At 44.2% G+C, this 22,762-nt stretch overlaps 1 protein-coding gene across 1 annotated transcript in view; it reads left to right on the top strand.

Moving 5' to 3' along the window:
- The window catches only part of vps13b (vacuolar protein sorting 13 homolog B), a 324,029-nt gene that overhangs the window by 8,863 nt on the left and 292,404 nt on the right, over window positions 1-22,762 (top strand). Inside the window, exons 4-7 of the mRNA XM_079275924.1 lie at window positions 11,617-11,734; window positions 17,136-17,303; window positions 18,736-18,917; window positions 21,099-21,273. Of these exons, the coding sequence (XP_079132050.1) occupies window positions 11,617-11,734; window positions 17,136-17,303; window positions 18,736-18,917; window positions 21,099-21,273 (643 nt within the window). The remainder of the gene's footprint in view (window positions 1-11,616; window positions 11,735-17,135; window positions 17,304-18,735; window positions 18,918-21,098; window positions 21,274-22,762) is intronic.

The raw sequence follows: 22,762 nt of genomic DNA, 5'->3' as shown, positions 1-22,762 counted from the left end.
AGGCCATCCGGACTGCAGCAATCCCTCAATGGAGCGCATTACTTGCCGGGTGCTCCCGGTGATATTGCAGTCTGGGAAACGATTACCTCGCAATTAGGGCTCATGTTTGCTTTATTAGTGCTTTCTTTGGACAGACATTCTGGGGAGATAATGTGTTGCAATTAGGAACAGCACGTGCTTTTAAATCTAAACAGACACTACGGGGAGATGTTGCATTAAATTAGGGAGCACGTTTACCACTTTATTTTGCTTTAAAGATTGTCGTGTGTGAGTGTGGCACAACAGGCTTTCAGTTAGTTTCATTCATTTAGTTTTTTGGGTGCTGCACAGACTAAGGCAACCAGATTTAGGTCATTTATCATGATATTTATCTTCATGTTACCACATTTATAGAGATGGATATTTACTTTTGGGTGAGACAGAAAGTGACAAAAAGGAGTAACACGGTAACTGAGTGCCTCCGTGTGTAATTTCTCAGTTGAGAAAGGTAGGCCTGTATGACTCCATGGTACACAAACTGTGGGTGGTCTGTGTTTTATGTCTCAGGGTGAGTGTGTGCTCCATTTAGCAGACCCTCACCCCTTCTGACCTATGAATAATTTCACTCTTATTTTAGAAATGATGATGCCATTTAAGGCAGGGCATGTTAACTGGAAAAATCTCGCATGCAGAACCAATCAGTGGCAGGCTATTTGGTAGAGTGTAAATCTTTTTCCCCAATACTAAATCCAGCTCTATCCATAGGTCTTCTGTCCACAACACATTTTAGATGTAACACTTAATGTTTCCTAAAGCCAGAGGAGTACTGATCTGATACAGAGTAGCCCCCCCACTCTTCCTTGTGTGTTGGCACATGAGGTAGATTCCACTTGACTCACAATGTGGCGCACTCGGTGGTGTTTGCGTTTATGTTGGCCGGCCAGGGTGCCTGTAATGTGTGGGTAAGAGAAGAAGAATGTCATATGAATAATTGCATAAGGTGTCACTCTCCACGCTGGGGGAGGGACCAGAAGGGGATTGTGTGGAGAAGGCATATGGTGAGCTGAAAAGATAATAAACATGCAGATCTTGAATGAGTGCATGGCCCTGGCTTGACATTGGCCATATTGCTTTTTTTAAATGACCAACATGATAGAAATGTGCATGCAGAGTTGCTCCTAATCTTTCCTAAAAACATTTTGACAGTAATAATTTCCAGTTGACAAGAGAGCAGAGATATTGGGATGCTGATTGTTTGAGATACAGCATCACAGAGATATTAAGTATGAGTATGAGGTATAATCATATTCACATTTCATAAAACTGATATTAATATCTGGAAAGTTGAAAGTAAGGCTTGAGGTTTTAAGCCGTGGCTTAAATGTTTGCAGTGGTACAAAAGCTTGACCTCAGGGTTTTCTTCCACTTATTACGACTTGCACATATTTAACACATTCCCTGAAGAGAAGAAGATTCCAATGTGCTCTTTCAGCTTTGCATGCTGGGATTTCTAACATCATTTTAATCGGGGAAAGATGTGAAACTTTTAGAGCAGCTCAAAACAAGCCAAACCAGCCTGAGCAGAAACAAAGGGTTAATCCTCTGCTAGTAGTCCCAAACAAATACAACTCTGCAAGCTGCTCTGTCTCACAGCGGTGTGTTCAGACATTAAAGATAAGTAACATTACAGACATTGTACCTCAGACAGGAGTAGAACGCAGGTATTACAGATGTTAACGATTTAAATGTTCATTTCCCATTTTCAAACTAAATTTGAACCTGTTTGAAATGATATTTTTGACCTTGCACAAGTGGACTGCATTCTGGCTATTGGCCCGGGGCAGGCCTCTTGTTTTATTCGTTTGTCATTCAAATTTAAGTTAAGAATTGAAAAATGTCTTCTTTCATTACGCTGATGAAGACAAGAGGAGATCTGAGATCCCCGGTCAAGAACTTGGTTACGGCTCCGAAGATGAAATTGAAATGATTTGTTTTTTCCAAAGTAAGTTTGACAGTTTTCCATCTCTCAAATAAGCTGATGAATGATGACAGCACCTCAGTTGCTCTGGAACCCGGTGTATGAAAAGCTATGCAAACACAAGGCCTGCTGCATTCCGCTTGCGTGCTCAAAACCTCCTGCAATATGGCTTTGGTATTTCTCAGCACTGACGGAAAGTCCTCTCCCATTTCTCTCCGTTTGATTTATTCTATCTCGCTGGTTTCAGAACATTGATACTCTCCAAGAACACTTAGGCCTCCGCAGTGCATGCCTTCCAGCTGCACCTCACATGTGCAATTAAGTTGTCAGAGTAGCCTCAGCCGCTGCTAGCGCCGTTCCTGGAGGATGGCGCTTACATCGTTCAAGGGGTGCTTATGTCTTGTATAATGTACTTAATATTGTGTATGAAGAAACGGGCGAAGCTCGCAACGGGGTTGGTTCACTTTTTCGACAGATGAATGGCAGTGTATGGTAACATCAGGTCCTGACTGCTAGCTTTTCAGCAACTCGCCAAGATAAGATAGAAATATCTCTCTGTGACGCTCATTTACTTTGCCGTCTGTAAAGATTGTTAATTAATTTCATGAGGGAAATGAACTATATTTTTGCTTGAATAGATTAACTGAATTATATATAACTGGGGACTAGTTGGTGTTTGGATTAAAAATTAACAGGTTAGATAAAAGTGTATGGGAATTGTCCCATGAGTGGACTCAACTAAGATGTGTGTTTTTTTTTAGTGCGAGTGTGTGTGAGAGATTGTGTGTCAGGGGTCTGCCTGGAGTGTTTTATTGTAGCTAACACGTTGCAGTTATTAGCATTAGGGGGTAGCTGTGCCAGCATAAGCAGCATGCCTCACATGCTCAGCCTGGGCTTGTGGTTAGCTGATGGAGACATCTGAAGGACCAGAGCCTCTCAGATCTAAATGAGGAACAATTTCTCCCTCTTCCCCATTCTCTCCGTGTGTCATTGTCCCCCCCTCCTCCCACCACACACACACTCCCTCTTTTCTGTCTTGGCTTTTTGTTCTCTAACCGTTGTTTCTGTCACTTATTTTTGTGCTACTTTTCAGCAGTGAGACAAAAGTTCTGCGTGTCAGGTGCAACAATACTAGAACTGCAGTGCAGGTCATCAGGGAACATGGCATGTTAACATCAAGAGGTCACTGGGCAGAATTTCAATGGGCTCCAATGAAAGGAAAACGGAGACAGCAGTGATCTAGACCGTTCAGCCGGGTTCCAAATTCCACCACGGAACCTACATCACAACTAGTCACCAGCCTGTCTGTCTGAAGGCCTCGCTCTTGGCCCTTAATCAAGTCCTGGGATTAGACTAACTTGGACTTCAAATATTTTAGTTTGAACGGCAATTTTGGAAAACAAAACATTGTTAGCGGGGATGAAAGAACTGTGACCTCAGCGCTCCCTCTGCTTTGAAATGTCTTACTGCTGACCTGCTTACTGAGAAATAACAAGCAAAACAGCTATCGAGTAACAAAGAACGCTTTCATGCGTGAATATACTGGCTTTGAGATTCACTTGATTAATTATGAATCGTGCACACTTTAACTGGCGCAGCAACAGCTACTGTCCCGTAAACACAAGGTTGGTTTCTGCTGATATAACTTAGATTACATGTTTAAACCAATACGACAGAATGTAGGTCCACAGTAGAGCTCAAATTCACTTAAACGGTCACATTTAGTCGAGGACACTGATCGTTACCGGTTACTGGGTTGATGTAGGACGGGTCTTGTCAAAGAGCACTAAGCTCAAAGCTGGCTTTGTGAGTCTTCACTGTTCAGGTGCTTTTACTTTGTCCAGTGTGCAGATCTTCTTCTGTCTCTTAGTAGGCAGATAGAAGATTTTTACAAACTATCACTCGAGGCGGAAGTGAGCCTCGACAGTGTCCGATGGCTGTGCAGTCGCCACAAGTCACGCATGGACGTACATGGAGGCTCCATGCAGTGAGGTCTGCTTTGGCTGAAAAAATATGTGTGCATGTGATTAACTCCCGTTCTAATAATCTAAACAACTGTTAAATACTTAGCTTGCACAGCAGCTGGATTCTTGCGGTGTCACAAGGTTACGCGAGAATTGCGAGATCACATATCGCACGAAAATCCATTTCATCAGGCTTCAAGTAATGCGTCTGAGCACGGACCAATGAGTGTGCCGTGTGGAGCTACTGGCAGCTATGGGTGTGGCTTAGGTGTGTGAGACGACACAGAGAGGATACTCTTCATTCTGATGGCAGCGCCTGAAGAGGTTAGATGCTGCAATAGTGTCTGTTACATCTGGAGAGTCTTTCCTCATTGAGAGAAGAGCAAAGAGCTGACGGCTCGTCTCCCGACTGGCTTCGGCAAGAGTGTGATTGACAGATGGTTCCTCCAAACACCTGCCAAGTATTTTTTTTAAAGTCTCTGCCTATTTCCAAACAGTTTCTAATGCATGACAGAGTTTTACATTAGAAAGCAGCTCTCCACTCCATAAAAACCTCAAAAACCTTCACAGCATTATTCTTTCTGGCCATAGCGCAGGAAATGTTGGCTAAACCATTTTGGTCCAAGTGAAGAGCTGATTTTGCAGCAGGCAGACAAGCAGTTGTCATGTCATACATCACCCGTTTTCACAAAAAGTTCAGGTCTTTGTCCAAAGATCAGCTCAGGTCTTTGTCCAAATTACAAGACTGGCAGACAGGGAGGAATAGAACTCATTCAACCGTTTAACTTCCTTACCAATTGGGTGTTCTCTCTTCCAAATAATCCAGCCACGTAGCTATCCATTCATGAAATGAAATGGCACACTTTGGGAGCCTCCTTACCCCGGAGATATGCACCAACATTAATGGTTTGTCAGAGTGGAATTTAACAATGTAACTGGCCAGTCACAAGCCTCAGAACAGGGAATAAAAGGAACAAATTCTAACTGTAATCCATCAAAGCGTAATTCAGGGTGTTCTTTCACAAATGATAAAATATGGTGCGAAGAACAACTGACTTATAACTTATTTTACTTCTGTTGGCTACTTTTGCATACACTATTTTTAATAAACTAACTTTCACTTCTCTCTTTCTAAAAAGTACAAAGGCTCACCTAGATTTTGTTTTCATGGTTAGGTTGTTGCTCAATTCCAGATGTATTCATTAATTACTTTAAATTTGGTGTATTTATTTCGTTATTATTTCTTTGACTTAGATGTTCAGTCCAACGATTATTCAGTTTGTAAAACTGTAATACGATTGGACTAGTTATTGGCCAATTAATCAGCTTTTTCCTGCTCCGAACGATCGTTATTTTATCCTTCTTTACAAATCTATCGGTCGACCTCTACTAAGGAGTCAGAAGTCCCTCGTTGCGGCTGCCGGAGGGTCTATTTGTCTTCGTTGTTGTTCAGATATTAAACATAGCCAGTTTGACTTGGGTACAGTGGAGGCTATGTTGGCAGAGACCTCCAGCATGACATCACCAGTACTGTCGTGATTCCTCCCGCTTCAGAGCCAAATAGTTTTGTAATTGTGCATTCTCCTTTTGGCGTTGGACTCCTTTCCACGTCCCTGCTGCCCCTTCTTTGATGAACATGTTCTATCTTTGCTTGGTAAAGTAACCTCATGCTTTCATTGTAACAGTTTGCAGGGATGAAATGTGCTGCGTTGCACTTCTGGTATTACAAAGCTCGTACGTATCCTTTTGAAATGATTCTGAAGAAATCCCAGGAGTCTGTTTATTTTCTGTTGCGGTTGTGGTAGTTACATAAGTATGATAATTAATTTGACTATAAAGAAAATAACGAGAGTTTCAAGTAAACCAGAGTGGGATGCATACGTTCATGTGAAGTGGAGGGTATTTAGTTTAGCTGACGGTTAACATGCAGTATGTCCTGAATAGTTGTGGTTTCACAAGAGAAAAATGAATTGAAAAATACTTTTTTTTTTTTTTTTAATGCGAATCACAAGATCTTTATTTTAACATCGGGGAGTAGAACATTTATTTTCGCTGCTTTCATAACTGTGCCATCTTTGCCATTTTCTAAAAGTTGTAAACTATTAATCGTTCAGTGATCGTTGAAGCATCACTGCTGGATTGTTCATAGAAACACTTCACATTCTGAAATCATGAAAGCAGCCTTTTCTTTGTAAGCTGAGCTTTTTCAGAAAAGTTTCACTTCCTCTGTGACACTGATTCACACTGATCTTCTCATCTGCTCAGAGAAACAAAGCTGAAGAATACACCACTTCAGTCAGTTGGAATACTGACGCACATCTTGTACATTTCAGGACGGTAATATTTCATTACTGCAGAACACAGAAGGCAGGGAATGTGGGGATTCTCTTTCTCAGTAGTGGATTTAATTACTCAAAGAGAGGGGAAAGAGAGAGAGCGAGAGGGACCACATTTTTGTAATGACCTGTTTTCATTGAGATAATTATTCAGAATGTCACACGATGTGATATTCATCTGGGCTCTAATCCCTCCAATGCCATGGATTCCAGCTGCACGGCCCTGCTGCGTTCTTGTAAGTGTGGGTCTCTATGTTTAGTGTGTGGGACTGTGTGCTGTTGCATGTAAGTATTTGTCTTTAGTGTACAGTCGTAGTGTAGTTGTATGTGCTAGTATTTGTATGCGAATTGCAGAGCAACAATGGTAGTATTAAGAACTTTTGCTCGTGTAGTGAGAGTGTGAGAGAAATGCAGTCCTGCAGCTCTGGCTGGCAGCGGCCCTCTCTGGTCTACCTCCTTTTGAGGAGAATCTTTAATCATGGTGTCATGGATTTCTGCATTTCTTACAGTTTCATTAAAAACCCATTAGCAGCTAATTTGTAGTCGGGCTGATGGATGTGTTCGAAAGCCAAGGGACGTTAAAGGAAAGGTAATTAGAGTCGACCCGCGATGAGCTTCGTTCTCTCCAGCTTACATTCCAGCGGGGGTCGTCATCAATGGCCGCGTACCGTTTTTGACATCGCTGGAACCGTCCCAAACCGTGACTGTATGTGAGAAAACGGTGGGCCACTTTTCACATCTCCGTTCCCCCTCGGTGCCAGCTGGAAGCCATTGGTATGAGAACCAGGGTCATCGGTGTTTAAACAAGCTTCAGACTAGCTGGTTATGGATGAGTGGAGGAGGTCTAGAATAAGCAGAGGGACAAAGACCATCACATCCACATAGTTTGTAGATTAAGAAGATGAAAAGGGCTGATAATGTGGGGTTTGTGCCATTCCCTGGCAATATTAGAGAGCTTTTCTTTTATTATATGGCAAAATGTGTTGTCTGTGAGTGTTTTTGTTAGGAGGGAGGTCTGATTGCTAGATCCTCCCGAGGGATGGTGCTCCGTGGGCCCTGACATGGGGGACAGGGCCTCTACTTGTCAGACCCAGTGAGTGTGTCTGTGTTTGTGTGTATATGAGTGATTTGGAGGCGGGGGGGGGGGGGGGGGGGTCTGTCTGAGATAAGGAGCTATTGGGTTTCCTTCATTTATTTTCTCACTCCATAGGCGTTCGCCCTCCACTGCCTGGCCTCCAATCTCCAGGCCCGCTGCTTTGATGTCAGCATGAGTTTGCTCAGCAACCTGCAGAGGAAAAAACAACAATAACAAAGAGTGTGTTCATTCAGCAATGGTCTTCGGCGTGCAGCCATTAATCTGCTAAAACTGTGTGAAATTGACCAGTTTTAAAAATGTTTGGCTTTCAAAGATCATGCGGTCGCAGGCGTGCGGGGTAGTCGACTGATAATCTCTGCCAACACTTTATTTTCCCTGTGTGCAACTGAAATTGAAAAATTGCTTTGTAATTTGTGGAGGAAAAAACAGGAAAATGTCATTTTATTTTTCAAGAAATGTATGTTGGGAATAAAAACAAAACTGTAGCAATTTTGTTCTGTTTGGGCCAACAGATGTCAAAGTGAAAGCCTCAAATAGCAGTTAAACCATTATTCTGTTTTCCCCCCACACTTTACACTGAGTAATGTATACATTATTTCCAGTCGGCTAAAATGATTTCAAATTGTATGTTAAACGTATATTTGAAACGGTTTAAACAGAAGCCTGGAAAGCTATGACTTATTACGTCCTATTAGGTGTCATCATACTGTTCAAACTTCTGCCTGCTGTGACCTGAAATGGTCCACTTCGTCAAACATATTTGTATTTTTTTTTTTTTCTTCATAGTTTTACTGACTCAAAATCCCAATTTACACAGACACGACGTGGCCTGTGGCAGTTGAGACTGGACTGGTTTCTGGTGTCTGAGAGTTGGAGCTTGTTTGTTTGTACTAGGACGACTGTGACAGTATCTGCAGAGGTGCTGTTTTTAATAGCTTGGGCTAATGTGTTGAGCAGCTCCGATGAGGGTCGACCCTCCAGACGGGCTCAACGCACCGCCTCCCGGTCCCTGACTGGGCCAGACGTCTGCAAGGGGGACAGAGGTCAGGCCTGGCCTCCCTGTGCCCTAACCCTCCATGGGTGCCCACTTACCCTCTGAGTAGGGGGTCCCCCTTGCCTGTCACTCACACTGCCAGGACCCCATTTTTCCCCTCTGCTTTTGTTCTGGTCTCATTGTCTCCACTTTCTCTCGCTCCATTTTTTTCCCCCACTTATCTCTTTGCCTCTTGTCCCTCTTTTCCTTTTTTTTTTTTTGCTACCATCGTCTTTGGTCAACAGCTGAGTTGACGTGCCTGCAGGGGAGCAACCCCCCTCCTTCCTTTCCTGGTCCTTCTGTCTCTCCCTCCTTCTCTATCCCTCCACCCCTCCCTCCTCGTCCTGTGCCCTGCCGTGGCATTGGAGGGATCGGTTTACCCGGCAGCAGCTGAGGCGGGCTTCATTTGTCCCAGGGCTTCCCTCTGAAAAGGCATTTTTCCCCTCTGGAGAATTGCTCACTGCCCACGGTGACATTGAGCGCTTAATTGCGCTACTTCCAAATTTGGCAGTCTTGTTCTTTAGTGGCAGTTTGAGCCGTCGAACCCGATGTACTCTTGGCCTGCAGGGCCCGGCATTCCTTTAGGTAAAGACACGAGATTCTGCAGGGGAGGGAGACCGTTTCTAATTGTGATGCGTGACTAAATTGTGACGTAAACTAGACACCTAAACATGTGAGCATGCCTCATTCTAAACCTACCTGGTCTAAAATATGTTTTTTTTAAATTGTTATATCTCTAAATATTGCAAATGCAGCGTTAGAAGTGCGGACAAGTTACCAAATGAAGTGTGAATATTGAGCAACAAAATGTACATCTTACTTTTCTCTCAATCTCTATTCTCTGGAACCTTGATGAAGTATTTATTGTTCTTCTCCATGTGTTTACCAATTCCCACCGCTCACTGATGGGGAGAGAACTGCCTGCATAGTGCGGCTCTACCGCAAAGGCCCTTACTGAAGGCAAGTGTAAATATTTCTGCCAGAGCCTCTCTCGTCTCTTTTGGCAATTGCGTGTTTACGTTACCGCGCTGGGGGATACTCTCTTCTCTCTCTCTCAAGTGTGTCCACAACTCAAATTATGCAAAGTATGTTTAAAACCTAATCTTCATTACTCAACCACACGGAGAGAAAGGGCTCATTAAACAGTGTCAGAACCAGGGAATGTGTGTTAATTGTGTTTGGGCGAGTGTATATACGGTGCGGGTTTTCGTCTGCTCGTTTGAGTCTGTGTGGATGAAGTGCATGTGCACCGAGTAGTTAAATATATTTGGTTTTGACACCTTCCGTGTTTACATTCGCCAGGATAAGAGGTGACTCCTGAGACACTCTGATCCCATCGTTTAAATGCCAAACACATGTGATTGCCCCTGTCTTTGTCCGGATTGTCTGACTAACTCAGTGCCCGGGCTGACTGTGAAGAGGTTACGGTGATGCAGTAACTCCTAATCAATGCCATACTGGGGCTAACTCACTCAACTCTCCACCTTTTTTTCTGATTTCTCCAATCTTTTTTGAGTTCTAATGTGTTTGGTTTCTGTTCTTTCTTTTCTTCCTACCTTCCTCTGTTGCAGGCTTATGTCTATGTTTACATTGAATATGAGGTATTTGTTCAGTTATACACAGCAGTTGTAGAGTGGAACTCTAGCTGATAGTCATAGTAGTTCTTTTGTGCCCTGATTTTGATGTGATAGGTCGCTCTCCCCTGTTCTCCAAATTCATCATTTATGGGGTTTTTTTCAGGAGTGCTGGCTGGATTCTAAGTTTGACAAACATTTGTCGTCTGCACACACAACCAGATTTGACACATTTAATGTCGGATAATGAGCTGATTGAAAAGCTGTGAACATGTGAGTTCCTCCTAGAACTTGGAAACAAGACAGCCCGCCTCGGCTAAAACTTGGAAACACCATGACCAAGACCCTCTGGAGAAGGTGACAATCTGCTCGTAGAGATTTTACAAGTCCACAACGTCAGTCTCTTTATTGTTGATGGAGCTTCTCCAGGGTTTGTTACTTGATGACATCAGATACGAGAGCCTTGTTTTTCTGCTTGAAGCTTTATGAGAGTGATTCAACATATTGCTATATTGTTTGTGTGCATTTGGTGGATTTGCTCAGCTTAATTGTGTCTACCCCTGCAGTAGATCTAGTAAAAGTCCTGCGCTGCCAGTCCTCGTTTGTCCTTGTGTCCCTGTTTTAATTGCCCCTCATGTCTTAGTCACAGGGTCTGGAGCACTCTACAAGCTACACCAATAAATAACCTCCACATCCCCGAATCTGGGCTGATTTTGTTTATCTTCAGGCTCATCACTGAAGGGGATGTCTATTTCTTCATCACCCCCCCCCCCCCCCCCCCCCAATGCGCACACACACACACACACACACACACACACAGACAGAGATCTCGTTCTTGCATTCCTGGGCTTAACAGGCCGCTGGTCGGTGAGTGCAGATGACATGTGCTGTTGTGGAGGAGAGACCTTCACCCTCATCCACACACCAGAGTTTATTTGTAGAGCCCATGGTGATGGTTGTTAAATGGGGATGGGAGGAAGGCTCAAAAACGGTGGTGTGTCATCACTGATCACTCTTCTTTTCCCTGAGCACACAGGAGAAAGGATTCTCATCTTATATGCACAGTTTGCACACCAGTCATTGGGTTACCCTCATTAACAAGATAAAGGCAGTTAGATAAGACTGGTTACATGACTTTTGTTTGGTAGTCGATATTGCTCATGTGTGGAGGGAGATGTGTGGAAAGAACATTTGGGATTCGACTAGTGTTTTGGCTGGAGCGAATTGAAATAGCCATCAACACATAAATTGTTCTTTGTATCTTAAATTTGAACCTGCAAAAAACTCTTGTGCCATTGCCCAACAAAATGTCACCCCAGTTTGTATGAGTGACGTCTGTGGTGCACATGCAGAAAATGACACTAGACTAAGCTACATGTCAGCAATGATTTGACAGATAGTGGAGTAATTCTGTGTGGTTGTGATTGTAACCTGATTAACACAGACACGATAATAAGGTGGATGCATGGAAATAACAATAATCAAAGCCTTATGTTCATGCAAGGATTAGCTTGCTGGCACTCGCATACTACTCCCGTACTGTCCACTATAGGAGAATGTATTCGTATAATGTGGTCAAAACTGAAAATAACTATCCTTACCTGTGTTGACTGCACTTCCTATCCTCACGGGCGTTCGTGTGTGTTTTGTCCTCAGGATGACCACGAGAGCGGCTCTAGCTCCACCAGTCGCAGTGTCTCAGACAGCTCCAAGGCCGTGGCCAAGCCCCGCCGCCTCCAGCAGGCTGCCCCGAGCGACCCGGACCTGCCCCCAGGTGAGTGATGGCCCCCGGGCTACTCCGCCTCCCTGACCACCAGGGCAGGCGTGGGGGAGGATGGGGCCACAGAGTGAGGACTGAGATTAGGACCTATTACACTACAGAGAAACCTTTTTTTTCTTTTGGCCTCTAAGAATGCTAAAGAGACCAAACACTTGGAATAAAATCCACTGACTTGTTGTTGCCCAATGCCTGCAGAGGTCTGTCTCAGATTCAGATGCAGGTATTACTGGTTACAGTTAGTAATATTGTTTTTGGGATGAGCTGCGTCTTTAACCAGTGTAAATCAGCCAGAGAGGGCGGGGGATGTGTCTGTGATTAATCACAATGATGGCTCTTATCAACAAGGCCACTTGACCACATGCCTCCTACAGGGACATGGATTCCTTGCCTGCCTGACTCCACCACTTTACTGCACCTCACAAAGAGCAGCGTTGTTTGATTGGGGCTGGATAATGGCCCAAAAGTGTTTTTGAAAGAAAGATGTCGTCATATTAGATTTTTATGCTGGCTCAGACAATTTTAATCTTAATTAAATGTCTGCAAAAGTGTACAAGGATCTATCCGTCCGTCTGACAGCAAAGGTGAGAAAGAAGGTGGCAAAGGGGAGACTAAAATGTAAAGAGAAGATATGGCTTTAAGAGAGGGGAAAAATGCTGAAGAAAGGAGAGAGATGGGGGACTTGAGCTTTTAAGAGCTAGGTCACAGTGTAACTCCCAACCATGAGGCTCACTCCCAGAGCCCTAGTATGCATGAATGTATGAACCTACACTCCTGGCTGCTTGTATCTGGGGAGGATTCATTTCCAGGCCCAATGTTATGAGATAATATCTCTCCCCAGCTGTTAAAGCAGGGTGCCTCACACCCCAGCAGCTCCCTTTGGGCCTGCCTTCAACAGATCCCCCAAGGTGTGTGTGGGTGTGTGTGTGTGTTTTTTTGTGTATCTGTGTTAAATTGAGCACACACCCTGCACTGCTCCAGCGGTGGACCGTGTTTCAACCCATTACAGGCTGTAGAGACAACTCTGAGGTCAAAGGTTGCAGCACCTCAATAACAGCGAGGAAGCAGATGAACGCTGTAATCCCAGCCGTCCTAATTAAAAAGGTTGCTGCCTTGTAGCATTTCCATTGCTACTGAATATGATGGCTCTAATCTTCATGGCCTTGTAAAGTTCCCATACAGTAAATCCTTAAATATACTGAAATGCATGCCGCTAGCCCCGCTGTGTGCCACCGCGGCTCTTTTGGTACCACCGATAAAAACATCTCATGGTCTAAGTCCTACACATAAACACATCAGCTGGGACTTAGCAGAGGCTGTCAAGAGATCCTCACGGACACTCCTCTTTACTCACAATGCAGTTGTTACTATTATAATATAGATATCGTATAATATATGACAATGCTAAAATATTCTTTTTTTTTTTTACATGTATTTATTTTTGATTGAGTATTTGAGCGGTATATGATATTTTGATTGCTTTACTTTTTAATGGTGTGCGTGTGCGTGTGCGTGTGCGTGTGTGTGCGCGTGTGCGTGTGTGTGCGCGTGTGCGCAGGTAGGTAGGGGAGTGGCACCGTGTGTAGATGTGTGCGCATTGAGGAAGACCCGCGTGAGCAGCAGCGAGCCCATCGCAGTCAAACGGGCGATCTTCTACCTCCTCGGCAACATCCACGTCGACAAACCTCGGCGCTGCGTTTGCTCTCCTCCTCTTCAAAACAACCAAAACAAAACGCGTCCGACACTAAAAAGCAGCCACCAGCAATTATCCAGTCATTTGGCCCTAAGCTCTCACATGCTGAATGAATTTATCCTCCCTGTTCTCCCTGTGGTGGAAAATAGTGATGTTAATTCATATGCCATGGGATTGGTAGCCACACAAAGACCAAAGACCAAGTGCTTCCACCTTGGGCGATTCTGTGAGTGATTATGTTTACTGCTGCTTGTGGGGGACCAGCGGCCACTGTTTGTGAGAACCGCACTGCTCCGTTCCAGGGGAATCCTGCTCTGGCCCTATTCACACTGTGGGTTTCGTTTGATATGAGTTCAAAGAGATTCAAAAGTGGCAGGTCTCGCTTTAAGTCCGGGTTCAGCGTGCTACCTGTGAGTTGGGTGGATCAAAGTTCTGCTCAAGATTTCAAAGCCCAACTCTCCTAAAGAGACAGGCTTTTGCAAGTGCATTAGGACCTTTAGTGTGACGTGTCTCTGCAATCTGACAGTCTCTCTGGATACATTATTTCTTGTCACATGGGATAACGTGTTATTTTGGATATTTGATTGAAATTGGACACTCTGCATCTGCAAGCATAATGTTGATGTGTAAACATATATATTTGACTGGTGTACAGCTATCCACCAATGTTTTTATATCAACCTTTCCATTGGAAGTACTAGACCAGTTATTCTATTTGTCCTTATTGAATTAATAAATGGAGCTTCGTGACAAAATATGAAGTCCAAATTTCAGTCCTAACCATAGGCTGTGTATAACGCAGTCATTGTGACGTCATAAATCATTTTGCGGGCTGCTGATAACAACTGCTGTGTGCATGTGTTGAAGTGTTGTTTCCCCACCCTGCCCCAAAAGCACAAAATGCACATTGTTACTTGGGCTACGTTCAGTGTGCATGTAGGTGCATTCACTCCAACGTTTGCTCCCTTTTTTACGGCATGTTTAGGTTATATGCATACATGTACTGTTGTGAGAGTGCATACACCTAGATTTACTGTGTTTCTGTTGCTCTGTGTGTGTCCAGGAGTTGTGCATGCATGCACTGTTGTGTTGTGTAAGTATGCGTGTGATTGGAGGAGATTGAGATTTGCATGGGCTGAAATGCAAACACACTCCTGAGAGAAATCCATGGTCCAGTGCTACTGCTGTCCTGGTACCGAGGCCTTTGCTCAAAATACATCAATACAGCAGCTGTTGTGGTATTACTGGGAAATGCTACTTATGGACAGGGAATATCCCATACTGGTAAAGGCTGGAGCTTTCTCCTGTTCTGGAGACCTGCTGTACCATGCATGACTGGGTTCTGTGATTCTACAGTTTTACTATAAGAGGCCCTGGAGCTAATCGAATGGCTAACATAACCAAGTCCTGGTAGTAGCCTTGTAATAGGCTTGCTGTGTTTCCTTGCCATGGTGGAAGTGAGATCCTTGTACCACCATGTTTAAGTTCCTGGCATTTTGTATTTTATAAATTAAAGATCAAAATAATTGTGTGAAGTATCCTCAACACATTAAAGGTGTTATGTCCCACAGTAGCTACTATATGTGTTCTCTTTGCTACATTGCTAACGTACTAATTACACTCCAGGGTAACACAGCAGGACCAGCTTACAGTACATTTGTTGTCTGATGGACTTGTCAGTCTTCCTCTCCATGGCTAAGAACTGGAATGGCTGATAGCTGCTAATACTTTCCATATACAGGAGAAATGGTGAGCACGGACAATATAGTGTTTCTTTCCTGTATTGCACAGAAGAGAGTACTTTGCCTGTTCTGAGATCACATAAAGGAGCTGGTTTTTCCAGTCATTTTATGGTTGAACAGTTTTAAGTGGGCTCCTTCCCTGTGGGCCGCAGCACAGGTGCTGGCTGTGTCAATTGTTTACAGAAGTTCAGAGCGGCGCGATGGCTCGCAGAGAGACGGATTGGGGGGCCCCGGACTCCGGTGCGAGGCAAGAGGAGGTAAAGCAAGTGTAAGAGAGTGCAAAGAGAGAGAGAGACACTCTGACACGGGTAAATTAGATCCAGAGAGGGAAATAGCAGGAGGTAAAGTGACTGTTTTACTGCCCGGGCTGCAGGTGCGACGGCAGCTTACCGACTGACCCCAGAACCGCAAGGCACACACACACGGCCACATTCATGCACGCAAGAAAAGCAGCCAGGCACACACACCCGGGCTCCGACAAGCACACGCATGCATGCAGGGCCACGCACAAATGTCACAAACACACATTGCGTTTACGAGTCGAGTTTATATGATGTCATCCTCTCTTCCTGCTACTCTGTTTGGTCAAGGCAGCAAACTCATGACCATTTTTGTCAATTGGATTATGCTACTGCGTGGACGGGCCTGTGTACAAGTGGCAGAACAGTTCACCAATTCATATAAATATTTTCATCAACAGCACCATTTAGTTCTGCCCAATTATGGGTTCTGTTTTTCTGGGCCAGGCGTGTAGATACAGGAAGACAAACATTTGGTTTGGAAAATAAGGGGAAAACACTAAAGGTTTATATGTTTTAACTTGTAGCGACTGTGTTTAACAGCACATGAGAGGAATGAATAATGCCATTGGTCCAGTGGTTAGGAGGATTTACAGCTGTATATTTTCCTATTTTATGGTTGAAACTCCCCCGTCTGTAATATTTTAAGTTCTTTCTTACTTGGTTGAGTAATGACCTGAGCATGTATGTTTTTCCTGCGAAGCTTCTGTTTCTGGGCGTCACTGTGGCCATTAGGAGGTACCGGTAACACTGCAGGATGGCTCCCCCAGCCCTGCTGAAACCCAATCTTTCTCCCTGCTGCATCCCTCCGCCTCTTCACCACACATTTCCCCCCCCCCACCAAACAACAATCTATTTCTATATTCCTGTTTCTTTCCATTTTTACAAAATAGATTTCTCAAGCCTTCGCTCTCCATCACCACAAAGTTTCAAAGTGCCTGTCTCATTCTATTCATATCCTGTAATGCATTCAAAGTTTGAATCTAAGTGATGACATAAACTGCAGCCATCACACTATAAAGTGTGTTTTCACACACTTTGTTGTTTTTTTTCTTCTTCTCGTCAAGACCCAGGACCATAGTTCCACTGTGCCCTCAATAACTCTTGTCCTGTATAAATATGTCTAAAGTTCTGTGTTTTGTACATGTGAAGGCATGTGTATGCTAATCCAATGAATCTCGTGTACGTTGAATTGAACGCGCCAGCTCCTCGTGGTTTTAAGGGGCTTGGGAGGGATACGTTTAAGGCACTGTGTGCATAGTTTTGGGTTAAACAGGACTTTTGCATCTGAGTGGAGAGCTCTTCAGAGATTCATAAATCCACCCAGGAGTGTAGCGCTGCTCAGGCACGGCGAGGAGTGAAAATGTTTTCTTATGGATATTTAGCTTCTTTTCACTTTACATGTCCAAGGAACAGAAAAATAACACGTCAGGCCCTCATCTTATTTACGAGCCAATGAGGATGGCAGGGGTCAGTGGTATTGAGCCCAGACTCTTAGGGAATGTGGGTCTGGACTTTACTTTTTCAAGTTGTCTCGCTATTTTAGTGGACATATGCCAATATAGCTACTATGTGTCTGAGCTATTTGTAATTTGGTATGCTTTTTGTGCATCTTTTTGTATAGTTCAAGATGTTCCTCATGTGTTTGCTTATGTGTTCTTCAGGTTATGTGCAGAGTCTGATCCGGCGCGTGGTGAACAACGTCAACATCGTGGTGAACAACCTGATCCTCAAGTACGTGGAGGACGACATCGTGCTGTCGGTCAACATCACCTCTGCGGAGTGCTACAGCGTGGATGATATGTGGGAGAGGGCCTTCACGGATATCACTGGTGAGCAACAGCTGCTTACATTCCCCGATAGTGGGATTAACTAGTAAATCCACTGAGACAAGAACCGATATACTACAGTAAGTGTTTCATGTTGTTAGTTCAGACTAAGGTCAAACTGACGGATCAGACCAGTTTAAACATTCATGGGTCTGTGCGTAAATGCCCAGAGTCTGCTGCCAGAGTAGTCGGTCTCCCCGGTCTGATTGGAACATGTGCAGGTCCAGTGCAGAGTGGGCTCTGAAACAGAAAAGAGCTCACATTTAAAACCATAATAGATGAGCGAGGTGGGGGATGTTAAACCTCAGCATGCCATATGGAAATAGAACAGTCAGAAGTATAATCCTTGCGGGGCCTTGCTTTTGATGGCTCCATGGTTAATGTGTTATGTTTTTAATTCTTCGAGGTAGAGATACTAATTACTTCTTCTCCCTATGCCAATAACAATCCCTATCAGTTGCATATTATTTCTCATAACTGGACAATGACTTGTGGATCCAGCCATTCCCTCCTGACTGCCTCCAGTAGAGTAGTGTTAGCTGCAGATTTAACATGGAGAGCCACAGACTCCACTGAACTCGTTGATTTGTTACATTGTTGTGTTCTGTATGAAGTGCCTAAGCTTTCCTTTGAAATCCAGTTGTTCTTTAACTGTGCAGAGCTAACAGGGCGCTTTATGTCACACAAGCCTGGCATCTTAGGCTTTTCCTGAAACTTGATGTTAATGTTCCACAACGACGATCAACTCTTCAAATCTTCAAAGGCTGTGTTTCTTCACTGCGGCTGTACTGTAGGCCTATTTCCCTTCTCTGTAAAGGGTGTATTGCGTTTGGAAGCCGTGGCGTGGCTCAGAGTCCGTGGTTTCTCAAGTTACTGTCGGAGAATTACAATTATTTCAAACTTGAACTACCAGAAAGAGCTGCTTCTTCACAGGGAGTCGCAAAAGCCTACATCAACAGAGAAATCACGGAGTGGTCATTTTCTGTCACTGTTATCACTGTGGAATTTCTTGTTAAGGGGGGCCCTATTCCAACATGTAAGGCAAGTAGTGGTTACAACAGTAGTTCCTGGCACTGTGCAGAGAATGAAATATTTCTGGGAATGATGAGTGCTGTTATCAGGCTGCCAGGCGTGAGTGAGTCTGACAATTGAGTATCTGATGACACATGCACACAACAGCACAAACCGCTTGGTTGTACAACAGTTGCATAACACAACAGCTCTGTGAGGTCTGCTCCACTGCTTCCCTAGATCACAGACACTGAGGATTTACTGTCGCAGCATGCTCTCTGTTTGTATTAGTTTGTGTTTGATGATACCCCTGTGCCCGTACTTGTCTAATGCATGTACGGTGACATGTTTGATTAGAGTCAACCTGTTTTCAATGCAGAATTATATGCGGTCATTTTGTCTTTGTGTTTTTCCCTCTGTGAAGCTCCAGAGCTGGTCCTAAGGAAAGTGATCAACTTTGCAGACTGTACCGTGTGCTTAGACAAGCGGAATGCCAGCGGCAAGATCGAGTTTTACCAGGACCCGCTGCTGTACAAGTGCTCCTTCAGAACGCGTCTGCATTTCACCTACGACAACATCAATTCCAAGATCCCATCCGTCATCAAAGTGAGCGGCAGTAACACCAGTCATTATCTTCCCAGAGCCCAAGATCCAGAACAAAATGGTTTTGTGTGGGTCGATCTGATCCTCCAAACATGTCACACATTCTAGTGATGGAAAGGTTAAGCTCACAGTTGTTAAGAGGAACAATTGGCCTACTTTTGTTAGGTTAGCTGCTCTCAAGTCAATAGCAGGATAGTGACTAAGTTCAGTCCATTGTTCTGGATACGTATGGAAGACAGCTGTTTGTTTTTGCAAGATTCTACTTCCTGCACTAAACTGCAAGCTAATGCTACAAATACTGATATGTCACTGTAGTACCATTAGTATTTGGGTTTGACTAAAGTGACTTTTTAAATTTTGGTCTGCTTATCTGAAAATGTCACTTTGTTTCAGTCTGTTTGGTTTGAAACAAAGCAGCCGTTGGGAAGAAAATGCTTTTCCTATCTTGGCCAAGTTAATCAATGTTCAAGAACTAGTCAACCATGTTGATGTAATTGAGAACACCCAGTCTCGATAACGATCTCATGTCATGAAGCACCGCTGATGTTTAGAATATCTGTAATTAGCTTAATTTCAATCTATGTAAACTATTTCTGATGGAAAAAGTAATCTTCGGCGGATGCATCTTCACCTCTTAAACCGGAGGTTAAAATCCGGACATTTATGATCTCGCCTGAACATTTACTGCGGCTGTCTTTTGTTCATGTTTGTTCATCTTGCCACTATAATGCTACATCATGGTACATTTAATTCACTCCCATTTATCCGTTCACCAAATTTTAAAGCAATTTGACTCATTCTGTACATGTAGTCAGTCCAGTAACCAGCTTTGTGGTTTTCATGGTGTCCTGTCAACAGAAGCACACATCTAGAGTCGTTGTTTTACAGCATGTTAAGCAATAGCACTGGTAAGTCCACTTTTGACTGTATTCCAGTGTCTTCTGTTATTAAAATGTATAAAGACTGGATAGTACAAAATGTATAATACAAACCCCAAAGGTTTTCCAGTAAAACACACATTTCATGTATCATGTTTCCGTTTGGACCTGACCTCTTTCATCCTGACATTGTTTTAATATTATGGGCTGTATGTACTTCCCTCTTGTTACTCTATACCAGCGGTTCCCAAACTTTTTAGGCCGCGCACCCCCTTCTACATCCCGACCGGGTTCGCGCACCCCCCCCTTAATAAAAAAAAAAAAGAAAAAGAAGCACCAGAGCCTTTTAAGCCTTCATAGCCGCATAAGAATCGGACCAATGAGAGAACAGTTTGCTCGCGCGTGGCATTTGTTTACAAGATTTAGTCCGCTGTTAAATGTTGCAGTGTGAACACAAACCGAACAAAGGAGCAACTGCAACAAAGCAAACGAACTGAAGGTGTGAAAACACCCTGAAACACTACAACAAAGTTTCAATAACTTTCAGTGACACAAGGCGTCACTTTTAAAGAGCAATACTGATGCGAGGACACACGCACAGGCTCAGAGGCAGATTATCACATTTAATTTACAATTAATGAGCGACTAATGTAGCCAGGATGTCTTCGGACAAAGCATCGATGCTGCGCGACACAGTGTTGTTGGACACCGGGATCATGTCCAACTTTTTTGCTTCTTTCTCTCCAATCATACATTCCACCATCTCTCTGGCAGCTGGCAAGCACACGTCTTCGGCGATTTTCCCCAGTCTGATGCTCTCTCTCGTTTCCTCTTTTTTCACCCTCCCTCTCCTCTTTTACGACTGATAGCTTCAGATGTCCCACCTGACAGTTTTTTAATTAAAATTACATTTTTTAAAATATTTAATATTATTACACCATCAGACCGCCATTACACTTTTCCTCTCGCGCACCCCCTAGAGGCAGCTCGCGCACCCCCAGGGGTGCGCGCACCCCACTTTGGGAATCCCTGCTCTATACAGTACTTTTACTTGCATTCAGGCCATACTTTGTGGTTTGTAGCTGTCGGTTATCACTTTGTTTACCAGGAGCAGAAATTTCATCCTCCACATGCAACTCTCAGTGAGCCAGAGGGGGATCCACACCAGCTCTTACAGGGCCTGGGGCAGCTCTACCCTTTTTTATTAAGCATTCCTGTTCACATTAAGCATGTGTTTATAATCATCTAAACGTATAATTTAAACAGTAACATCACTTACAATTTCATCTTCTCCATGTTTCCTCAGATCCAGACCATGGTGGAGAGCCTGAAGTTGTCCATTACTGATCAGCAGCTGCCCATGTTTATCCGCATTTTAGAGCTGATTATTGCCCTCTACTACGGGGAGCTCGGAGGACACAAAGAGGGCGAGGGGGAAGAGGGCAGTGTTCATGTCAGGGAGGCTGGAGCAATTTTACCTGGTGAGTTTATTTATTTATTGTTATCTGAAATAATCTGGAATGTTTTCAAAAGTTCTCAGCCAAGTTTTTTTTTTTATTTGCCACTTGATGATGATGAAGTACATTACGTTAGGTCAATCCATTTCTGCTCTTCATTTCACCTACAAGATGGTAGTTGTATGCCTGAGGGCCCTCCTTTCTGCTGTGCTGTAAAGTTATGAACCAAGCAAACGACCTACACAGCAAAGCAAAATAGTCACATTTTTTGGGCTCTTTCAAAATACATTTCTCAATGATATATTGAGGTCTCAAAGGGACGTAGTGAGTGTGTCAGTGTAGTTCCCGTAGCAGTCATATTTTGCAGACAAAATGTGGTTGAAAGCTCTGAAGTGGTTAATGAGCCATTCGACCGTGCACAAAGCTTTGAAGCATTTCCTCTGACAGCGTTTTCATCTGCACGTTGCCTCGTTCTCTTCAGAGGGCTATGTCTGACCAATGCGCTGCTGCTGTTCCTAAACGGGACATTTAACATCACTTTGACCGTGCTGTTGCGCTCCTCCTGCTTTTTCCACAAACAAAAGCTGGAGCGTGTAACTCAACACAGACCGTTGTCGTCAGGCCTGATCCCCTCCATGTGGATGGAGGCAGGCAAGAGGAGGATGACGGGACGACACGGGGACGAATCAAACACAGGCCCACCTCTGGTTCTCTGATGGGAGCACCGTTAGAAATCACACCCCCCACATCCAGCAGCTGAGCAAAACACACACATGCAGCCGGTTTCTGGCGCACCACATACAGACTCACACAAACTCACACATAGACTGTACTTATCTCAGTCCAGAAACACCCAGCTCATGTCTCCCCCTCCCCTGACTGTTCTCAGACTGTTCATCCTCATCTCTGCCAAATAGAACAGTATCAGGTCCCAGGTCCTGCTGGGCTGGATCAGCCTCTGTAGCACCAGGAGCGAATTATGGTGCAGGGGAAGCGGTGGGCAGAGGGGAGGCAGGCAGCCCAGCACAACACAGCCCATTCGCTCACTCCCTCCGACTCGCTCTCTGCCTGTTGGCCTGGAACTTTTACTGCTAGTTGGCGCAGCTTCCAGTTCAGTGTCCAATGCCAGATGTAAGAGTCGGTGTCATGCTACTGCTATGCGGAGCCTCTGAGAATGAATTAGTATCCCATCACAAAAATATACAAGAGGGGACCAGCTCTTGGAACCTGAGCGCCCCCAGATCTTGTTATGCTGGAAGTAATCGACAGAGTGAAGAAGCTGAAGGGGGGGGGGGGGGGGCACAGTCGTGTGTGTGTGTGTGTGTGTGTGTGTGTGTGCGCACTGTAGTAGGTGGGTGTGTGTTTGTTGGGAGGTGTTGCTGCGGGAACATATGGTTTCAGTGTATTCATTTCAGATTTAAGGAATATCAGATGATTTATTATTTGTAATAAAGAAGATATAACGTATTTCTCTTAACCACGACAGACAAACTTCCCCATTGATAGGTTCTGA

Source organism: Melanostigma gelatinosum (genome assembly GCF_949748355.1).
Source record: "Melanostigma gelatinosum genome assembly, chromosome: 9".
NCBI lineage: Eukaryota > Metazoa > Chordata > Actinopteri > Perciformes > Zoarcidae > Melanostigma > Melanostigma gelatinosum.
Note: the sequence above shows the minus strand (reverse complement) of the source record. Positions and strands in the feature narration are given on the sequence as shown.